At 46.8% G+C, this 10291-nt stretch overlaps 1 protein-coding gene across 1 annotated transcript; it reads left to right on the forward strand.

Annotated features, from left to right (window-relative positions):
• Positions 1-2753: 2753 nt before the first annotated feature.
• On the forward strand, positions 2754-8832 carry LOC104988743 (protein FAM205A-like). Its single transcript, XM_010840173.1, has 4 exons — positions 2754-2894; positions 3472-3517; positions 4031-4091; positions 5076-8832. Exons 1-4 carry the CDS (start codon positions 2754-2756, stop codon positions 8830-8832), a joined length of 4005 nt encoding a protein of 1334 aa, XP_010838475.1.
• The last annotated feature ends 1459 nt before the right edge of the window (positions 8833-10291 follow it).

Raw genomic sequence — 10291 nt, forward strand, 5'->3', positions numbered from 1 at the left:
AAAAAATCAGTACAAGAAAAGGATATTACACTTGCTAACATATATGCATTCAATATAGGAGCACCTAAATACATAAAACAAACACAGACATAAGGGAGAAGTTGACAGGAATGCAATACAATAATAGTAAGAGACTTTTAACACCCCACCAACATCAGTGGACAGATCTTTCAGACAGAAAATCAGTAAGGTAACATATTCTAAATGACACAATAGAACAGTTAGACTTAATTGATATTTTTAGGATATTGAATTTTTAAAAACCTACAGAATACATGTTCTTTTCAATTGCACATGGAATATTCTCTAGGATAGGCAACAAGCCTCAAGAAATTTAAGATTAAATTTAATCATTTCAAGCATCTTTTCTGACCTCAACAGACAACTCGGTTTAACCTCTGTACTAAGGATTATATAACAATGTATCCTGCTTGAGGACAGTTTCTCCTTCTTGAAAGCCTTCTGACTAATCCTGTTATTTTAGAATGTATATTATGGGAGTGGGTCTGTAAAATCTTTCTATTGTTAGTTCTAATCTTGTCATCTTAAAATGTAAATTGTAGGAGTGGGTCTAATAAGATCTTTCAACCTTGAGACATTCTTTTGATTTATTGTAAATCAACAGCATGAAACTAGAAATCAACCACAGAAAAAGAAATGAGAAAAAAATGATTACACGGAGCCTGAACAATATCCAACTAAAAACCCAATGGGTCAATGAGGAAATCAAAGAGGAAATTAAAAAATACTTTGAGACAAATGACAATGAAAATACAACCATACAATATCTACAGCAAAAGCAGTCTAAAAGAGGGAATATAGAGCAATTCAGAGAAATATAGACCTTCCTCAAAAAGCAAGAAAATTTCCAAAAAACCTAACCTACCACCTAAAAGAATTAGAAAAAGAACAATCAAAATCTCAAATTAGCTGCTGCTGCTGCTGCTAAGTCCCTCAGTCATGTCTGACTCTTTGCGACCCACTGGACTACAGCCCACCAGGTTAACTCTGTCCATGGGATTCTCCAGGCAAGAACACTGGAGTGGGTTGCCATGCCTTCCTCCAGAGTGTTAGGTAGGTAGAATAGGGAAAAGGAGTCCAAAATGGCGGTGGCTAAAAGACAAGGAAGGTCAAAGGAAGGTCCGAGGACCAGAGTGAAAACTTCAGGCAGAACAAACAGCACTCCTGGCTAAGCCCAATTTGCATAGGGCAGGCCCAGGTGGAGAAAAAAAACATACAAAAGGAGGAGCCAAAGCGTTTTCTCACGGACTCTCTCTCCCGAGTGCATGCGCTCGCTCTCTCTCTCTTTCTCTCTCTCTTTCTCTCTCTCTTTCTCTCTCTCTCTCTCTCCCTCTCTCTCTCTCTCTCCCCCTCCCTCCCCACGCACTCCTCCACTCTCTTCTCTTCAAGTCTTGGATTCTCCTGCTATCTTCTAAATAAAATAGAGCTGTAACATTCAACTCCAGTTTCACTCTACCCAGGACCCTTCTCTGTCTATGCATCCTGATCCTCACTGTGTTTTTTCCCCTTAGGAATGGGATGTTTGTGACCTGGGCTTCACAGATGAATAAATGATTCCATTTGTTTTCCATTGCTGGTTCTTACTTTGTGTGGATTAGTCTTATCTTAGAAACCAGTGAAGTGGTTTTGGGTTGCTGGCTGTAAAAGCAACATGACTAAAAATATCTTTGTATCCTTGACACTGTCCAGCTTAGGACTGAGTGCAGATTGATCACTCACCATGCTAGATGGATAGAGGCCTGGACACTGGAGGAAGGACCAAGTGGTAACTTCAGAGATATTGAGGCCAAGAATTTTTTTGGCTGTGAGATCACTGTTACCAGGGAAAGACTCTCTCAAGGAAATTCAGAAATTTTGAGATATTGGAGTCAGATCACAATATCCACAGACAGCCAAGCAGGTAATATAATGTCTAAATCTAATAGTCAAGGTGTAGGAATGATGGGTCTTGGGAGTGATTGGAAAACACCCGTCATGCCTAAAAGTTACCAAATAAGCCACTGTGTTTGACTACTGAAGCCCATGAGTCCTAGAGCCAGCAACCCAAAACTACTGAGCCAGCATGCTGCAACTTTTGAAGCCCATACACCTAGAGCCTGTTGTCCACAACTGGAGATTAGCCCCCACTCTCTACAACTAGAGAAAGCCCCCACTCTCCACAACTAGAGAAAGCCCAAGAGCAGCAAGGAAGACCCAGAGCAGCCATAAATAAAGTTCTCCATTCCCAAGCTATACCCAGTCTCTGCTGTCCCTAAGCTAATGTATGCTTCTCACGTACATTTTCAGTACAGGTGGAGTTTACATAGGTTCCTCTGTCCCAGCTACTCTTTCTCAAAAGGTACCTAATGTTCCTAAACACTCAGTTTTCAGTGGATGGCTGACAAGACAGCTGTCACAAAGGAAAAGCAGAGCTGTCAGGCTGGTGGAGGCTGTGGAAAGTGAAGACAGACTGGAAGCAAAGACACTGCCTGCAAGCAACACCTTCAGTCCTTACAACAAGATGCCCTCATTTACAGACTGAATCACCACGTGAGCTTCTCTAGACAGGTATGTCTTCTGACACCACACCTGCCTTGTGAAACAGGCCGGCTTTGTGATGTAGTCTGATGGCTGGTTCCGTCATCTGTGAGGTAGAAACCACAGGCATAGCATGGAGAGTCATTAGGCACCAGGACCCTGAGTGCCTACATATAGGAATGGTTGGTCTCCTCATGCTAATGAGGTTTTAGACCATGCTGATCCCGACTTCTGTTCTGTGGGATTTAGGGTATCTCTTATATATCTATGGTTCCATCTTCATTATTATCCTAACTATCTGGCAAGTGAAAGAGAGTTACCATGGATTAACAGAACATAAAAGGAGCTTCTGCCCGGTAGGGAAATGCTATGACCATGGCTACACTAGTTAAATCTTAGATAAGACACATTCAGTTACTCTTTATAGTACTTATCTTTCTCAGAGCCTAGAAATAATGCCCTGCTAGCCCACCCCTTCTGTATATTCTAGTTGAAAAATTAAGAATTTCTATCTAACTTGGGTTGAGTGCTAGATAAAATGGAATCGACCTCACTGGATTTCTTCTGACCTCCAAAAATGGGGCATTTTTCTGATTGGTGGACTTAGTAAGCAGAAGTCCTTGGCTGAGGGCCACCAACCATTTAATCCATTCCATTATTCCTCCCGTATCACATTAAGCCCCCTGACAAACTTGTCCTGAGAAAGGGGACAGGAGGTATAGAACATGGAAAGCACTGAAGTAAGTGCGAAATAAGTAAAAAAATGAAATGTTCAGGTGAAAAACTGGAGTACAGGACGAACATATAGACAAGTGTATAAAATGCAGACAGATATACAGAAAGAGACTGGGAAATGTATATTTCCTTTGTTTCATTTTGGATGTGAAAAAAAATGATGTCCCAGCGTCACACTCTTAATTCTTTTTCTTTAAGAGTCACCGAAAAGTCAGACAAGGGGCTAGAGATGCAGCGTCAAGAGGTAAAGTCTCAGTCTCTGCTCTCACTCCCCTCCACTGTGGGCAAGGAACCCTGTCCCTTGATGGGCCCTGGTGCCAGGAGCCAGGTACTCTAACCACTGAAGACTTCCATTGTCTAAGCTGACAAATTCTCCCAGAAAAAAAATAGGGGGGATGGGAAATCAGAGTCTGGGAATGTTCTAAAGTCCACCTTACCCCCAGGAACGAAAAGAGGAAACACGGGAGAAGTCCTTAACTGTGTCACTTACTAGTTTTATGACCCTCTGGAAGTCTCTTCATCTCTCAGTCTTGTTCCTACGAAACAGTATCTGATGATCCTGCCTCACTCACAGCATAGCTGTGAAGATCAAATGAGAGCAGGCCCAGAAGAGCACATCATACCTGGTTAAGTCATACACAGATGTGCTTTACAGCACTCACTGTTGGAGTTTGTAATCTCCTCTCATTCAAAGGCTTCCTATAGGAGTCCCTGAACCCTCTCCTTTTCCATATAACACTGTCTCCTGGTTTCTCAGCTAGGAGACTTTCCCAGGAAGAAGCTGAGAAGCCGTGGGAGCTGCTTTCTGTCATGAGAAGGTGATCTCTTGCTCTTTGCAGTCTCCCAATTCCCAACCTAGCCTGTGATCATTTGTCTGTTTGACCTGTGACAAGGTTGGAGAGGAGAATGGCTGGGAGGGAGCCAGACACATTGGAGCCTGGAGCACTGGTTTGGAGGGTTGCCAGGGCAAGGGGCGCTCAGCTACTTCAGAAGAGTGTCCTAGTTCTCTGTGCTAGGCTCAAGTGGCCCTGGAATTCAGGAGTTCACTAGTAGATGCACTAGTTCATAAAAGACTCTACATGGTTTTGCACTCAAGCCACAAGACAAGTTATACAGTCAGGCGAATAGATAATTAAGTGCATAATTAATTCATCATTTTCATATTCTCTTTACAGCTACACCCATTCAAGGGCAGACCCCTGGACCCTGCTGACATTACCTCCTCTGGTTCTGTCTTCAGGGAGGTCAGTTCCTGGGACAGCCCTCAGACAGGAGCTTGTCATATTATTTCTTTCGTCTCTAGAGAAAGGGGATGGACTCTCAAGAGATGTTGTGTACACTCTTTAATCCCCAGAACAGAGTTCCCAAAAGCATCTCCTTTTTCATAGTTTAGAAATACTGAATACCAGGTCACAGCCTCGGCCCCTAAAGAGAATGACTCCAGGTTCTACATGGTAATGTTCCTGGTGCTGTGCCATCAGCTAAACATTGCACCCCCTGCCTGCCTTCTCCTAGCTCAGCTTCTCAACACAGGTCACAAAGGACTCACCGACCACCCACTCTCTCAAGGCCCTGTGCTCCCATCAGTTGTCTGAGACCTCATCCAACAAGCCCCAGGCCCTCAGCCCAGCCCACCATAACTCGTCAAATGTCATTTCCCTAGGGGAAAAAACAGATGAGTAAACAGGCAGCAGAGGCAGGCCTCTGAGCTTATAGGACTAGGGGAGGGCAGCCCAGTCTGAGGCCAAAGAGGCAGCTGTCACTCCATCAGTAACAGACGGTTGCTATGTTTCCCTCCCCAGCCAGGACTGGCTTCCTCAAGAGGGGAGTGTGCGGCAGCTCCTGTGTGAAGATCCCTGCTGCCAAACCTGCAACGGCATGGCTCTGGAGATTCAGCAGGTGCTGGCAGAGGAGAATACCCTGGTCTCCCCGACTTCAGGGGGGCTAGCACAGGGCTCCTCTTGCCTAGAGGTTTTGTCCACTCCTAAAGTTTCTTTCCAGCAGAGTATGGAGCATCATTCCCCACACTCCAAAGACCTTTCACGTCCATCTGCAAACTTCACAGTGTCACAGAAGTCCTTGGCACAGTCAGTGGCCCAGTCAACTGGTACAGCTGGCATCCATGATTACTGGGCTGAACAACTCAAGCTAAGGCAGGGATTTCAAATGCCAGAAGTGCCCAGGGACCCAGAGACTATGCTTTCTTCGAGATTTGAGGAGCCAAGGGTTTCAGTGAACCTGCAGGAGATAATCCAGAGCCACCCCAACCTTGTCTATGGGAATCAAGGCCAGCAGCCCTTGAATTCCCAGGTCTCTCTCCTGACCCTGAATCGAGAAATCACAGCTCTAACACATCCTATGGCCTTAAATATGGTCACTGTTCTCCCTGCCCACCTGCCGTTCCTTAGTCCTGAAGTCCTGAGGCTTCTTGAGGTGCATGTAAGAAGACTGATGCATTTCCAGAGGTGGGGGCTCCCCAGACGTGTGGAAGAGTCCCTGAGGCAGCTTATGCCAAACCCGCCACTATTTTGCCACCCTGTACATAATCAACCAGTTTCTTTCATCCAGAATGATATTTCTCAGTTCTCTGTTGAGAAATTCAGGACCATTTCATACCAGAACTGGGGCTCATGTATAGCTGGCCAACCCACCCAGGCCTTCTGGGTTTCTGAATGGTCCATTATGGACCCAGAACAAAGACACTATGACCAAATCTCAAACCATATGACTCTAGCCTCACCCTATGTAGCTCTCAAAGAATTAAGTGGCCTTTATCTAATGCCTGGGCAACAGGCTAGTGATTCAGAGGGCCCTGTGCAGCTGAAATACAGCCAGCTATTCTGTGGCCTCCCTTCTCTGCACAGCGAGTCCCTGGTTGACACCTTCTTGGGTTATCAAGGCCTCTCCATGAACGGGAGCATGTCCAAGCACTCCTTGAAGTATCCTTTTCTCTTCAAGGAGCTCTCCTGCTTCCCTCTGATGCCTAAAACTCTGCCCCAGTCAGTTCTACCCTCTTCTCCAACTTCCCCAAATTGGACAGCTCCACCTGAGCACCAACAAGCTCAGATCAGTAGCCCCTTGCTGACTCTGGACGAATGTGAAGCCTTGGAGTGGCACCTGCTGCAGAGGCAGCTCCAGCTTCGGTGGGACTTTCCAGATGTTTTCCAGAGAGATCAGCACACTGAGAGCCCTGTGCAGTGTAAGCCCAGTGACCAAGCCCAATCTTCTGAGACTGGTAAAACTTCCTGGCCAGGTCAGCCTGTCTCCATCATCACAAAGAAACTATTCTTCCCAGAGCAGGCCAGGAGGCTGCTGGAATTCCACCTCCAGAGACAGTTGGTTCATGATCGCTCGAGCCTGCCCTGGAAGATCCAGCGGTCCCTCCAGTTGCTCCTGCCCTCTGCTGGCCAGCAGACTCTGTCCAGGAGCAGCACAGCCCTGGACAATGTGAATGTCCCCCAACCCACAGATCTAGAGGGCACTGGGGTTGGCAACCCACTCCCAGCCATTAAGGGCCCAGCGTCAGTCCCTATGCCGCATGTGATTGACCAGGCCAAGGCAACACTGCAGAGCCATGTTGACTCCAAATGCGAGGAGATTCACCAGGGCAAGGTTCCTGTCTGCATATGTGGCTCTTGCGAGTTCAGAATTCCTGGGGGCCTGCAAGTGGCTCCCTTCACCTGCATCCAAGAAAGCAAGCCCCTGGAACTACAGGCAGCAGATGACCTGGACCAACGACAGGAAGTTACACCCTGGATGCCAACAGCCCTTGACCAGCATCAACAAGCCTCATCAGATGCTCTCATTAAACATCCTAAGTTGCCCTGGGCCCTGTCTCAGGGAGCCATTGAGAAACTGAAGACAACTTTACAGCACAAGTATCTGGCCTTCTTGTCAGGGCTGCCTGCTCTTTATTATGTGGCTCTCTCCAGGGCTATGGCTCCAGCAATTACTTCCCCAGCTATGAAGACAGAGATGGTGCCTGGACCTGTCCAATTCCCAACAGAACCTCTGACTCAGGTGCCCTCACCTGAAGAGCAGGGTCTGAGTCCTGGGCCAGGCTTTCAAGATGGCAATGAGGCTTGTGCAGACGCTGCAGGTGAATTCCAGGCTGAAGTGCAGATAGAAGAGATAATCAAGATGGTGCCTCAAGAAAGCCAGACAGGGCCTGCGAGGCCCTGCTCACTCAAGGAACCTATCTTGGCTAAACTAAATTTCCATCTGAGAAAGAAGATCCTAGAGATACAACTGGGAATTCCCCTAAAGGCAAGGGCGTCCAGAGAAAAAACTGTAGCAATGCCAAAGAACATGTGCACACAGGAGTCTCCTGGGAAGCTAGACAACCAAGGAAAACCACCACTCCAGGATCTCCCCATCCCACCAGACACACCACGTTCCCCAGATCCAGAATGGCTCCACCTCACAGAAGAGCTAGCCACGGAGTTAAAGACAGTGCCTCAGAAACAGAAGCAACATCATTCCAGTGCAGCACACTGTGATTCTGTCCACTGGGCCACCCAGATCTCACAATCCAGTGGGGACATGACAGAGGCCAAAGCCCAGGTGCTTTGTGCTCAGCTGGAAGCCAGTGTGAACAACCCCAGCCTGGAGGAGCCCCGGAGCTCTGAACCCCAGAGGCCTGATAAGAGCAAGGACTCAGCCCAAGTTCCCACACTGGCAGAAAAGAGAAAGAAGCTAGGCAAACCCAAATCAGTTGGGGAGCATGGAGAAGGGGATGCAAGCTTCACACTCTCCTCCACAAGAGAAAAAAACCACTCAACTGAAGCGCAGAGGCCAGAAGGGGTGCTCCTGAACAGGACACCCCACAGCTCCTGTTGCCAGAGACGTCATTTTCACTTTGATGCTCCCTGCCAGCACAGTCCTCAGCATCACCCTCAGCTTAAACTCCCAGAGCTACCTCCTGGAGTCCCTGAGGGAAAAGACTCTGAGAAGAATGACCTGCGAGCCAGTCAAGCCAAGCTCAATGTCATCCTCAAACCAGCAAGAGTTCCTGAGAACGCCCAGGTGGTACCCCCGGTGTCACAGGGCCAGCCTTTCCTGGGCCAACTCACTCCAGGTAACCCATTGCGGGGCCGCACTTTACATGGTCAGATGTTGCAGGGGCCAGTGATGCCAGGCTATACTCACCAGAGGCCCAGTCTTCCAGATTCTGGCTTTAGAAATAAGATGAAATCTTTTTTGCACTGTATTAACCTCAAAACAAAAGGCAAAGGACATAAGGAATCCACGTCCTCCACCTCTGAGAAAATGGCTAACACAAGAAAAGTAAATGTAACAAAGAGCCTGGCTCCAGCCAAAAGTCCCAAGGAGAGAATTAAGACAGAGAAGACAAGAGGGGACCTGAAGGCCCAATTTCCACCCCCTGAGAAGCAGATAGGCCTGGTCTTCACGGACATACCCCGGTCCCTGGACAGCAAGTTCTGGCACCACTCCCACTCGCATCAACTCCACTCAGCCTCTGTTCTGAGCACCCCCCACCACTGCCCTCGGCACTGTCCTCGAGTGGTTTGTGCCACGCAACCAGGGAATCCACCATGACCCTCAGCTGTCACCTCAGACAAAAGCACTGGTCTGCTCAAGAAGACTCGTCGCAATCAAAAGACTTCATGGTCTACCCAATGTCTGCATCCCTTGAAGAGGATACTACTGTAATTTTCATTAATGTACAGGTGGGCAGAATACCACCCAAAATACACTCTATATGTCTAAGCAGAGAGTTGTGTGTCTGCTCTTTACTCCACTGTGGTGTGTTCAGGAAAGGCACATGGGAAGTAAATGTTCTTCCTATCTAGAAAAGGAGCTGTAACTCACACTTAAGCTGGGTCAGCATTCCACACAACACCCCCCTCACTGGACTGTGGAGAAAGGGACTTAAGCAGAGAAGGAAGGCCCTTGTCTAAGGTACACTGAAAGTAAAGATCAGGCTTGACTTCTATCATGGCATCCTTGGGCACAGAGGACCATTGTGGGCCTGAGGATAGTACTGTCAAGAAGGAGTAGCCAGGAATCCCACAAGCAAAATTCATTGATGATTTCTATATATGCCCACAATCTGGAGGGAAGTGCCAGTGTTCCAGCTTTGAGGAGGTGCTTTGGTTTATTATCAACAGCATATTAATATAACTCATGTCAGAAGCAAATGGTAGAATCTCCCCTCTTTGCCCCTCTTTGGCTAGATCGTTCTGGAGAACACACCTGGGAGGCTGCTGGAGCTCTCTCGCCTGTATCCCACTTCCACTGCCTATCAGCTGCATGGAGTGAATGACACCTGGGGAGGCACACAAATCATTACATTAGTATGACATGTAATGAAACAGGGAATCCTGCCGCAGGATTACTGAAGTACTCTTCTTAGGAGGACCCCAGAAGGGTCACAATAAAAATAACCTTGATTATGCTGTACACTAACAGTGCCATGTGTCAATTATATCTTAAAACTGGAAGGGAATTCCCTGGTGGTCCAGTGGTTAGGACTCGGCAGGAGGCATGGGTTTGATCCCTGGTCAGGGAACTAAGATCCCACAAGCTGAACCACATAGCCAAAGTAAAAATGGGAAGAAAAATATTAAAAAAAAAAAAAAAAACACCTTGAGAAGTGTCTTATATTCAATTAAAATATTTGCTTCCTTACTATATGCAAGGTACTATCACAATCACAGCAAAGACATAGGAAGTACACAATGGAGTTCATGATTTCATGGGACAGTCTCACCTGCCCAAATTGTAAATCAACATAAATACCTGAATGGCCAATATTCACCTTAAACTACACAACAGTGAACTCCTGAGTCCCTGCCCCAACCATCATCTAATTACATATACAAAACATGCTCCAATCACAGTAGTCACATCAGTTAATAGCAATTCCGTCTTTCCAGTTGTTCTGGACAAAAACAGTGGTATCATCCTTGACATTTTTCCTGATCATTCACATCCAAACCATCCTTTTGGCTACATCTTATGAAATGAATTCAAAACATGACCATTTCTCTCTCTG

This window comes from Bison bison, unplaced genomic scaffold (genome assembly GCF_000754665.1).
Source record: "Bison bison bison isolate TAMUID 2011002044 unplaced genomic scaffold, Bison_UMD1.0 scf7180017864141, whole genome shotgun sequence".
NCBI lineage: Eukaryota > Metazoa > Chordata > Mammalia > Artiodactyla > Bovidae > Bison > Bison bison.

Excerpts from the sequence above, each read along its gene's own strand:
- LOC104988743 (XM_010840173.1), top strand. The coding sequence starts at position 2,754 with ATGCTGATCCCGACTTCTGTTCTGTGGGATTTAGGGTATCTCTTATAT. Across the intron at positions 3,518-4,030 it reads TAGAGATGCAGCGTCAAGAG|CTAGGAGACTTTCCCAGGAA; the intron begins GTAAAGTCTCAG and ends CTGGTTTCTCAG. Across the intron at positions 4,092-5,075 it reads CTGCTTTCTGTCATGAGAAG|CCAGGACTGGCTTCCTCAAG; the intron begins GTGATCTCTTGC and ends TTCCCTCCCCAG.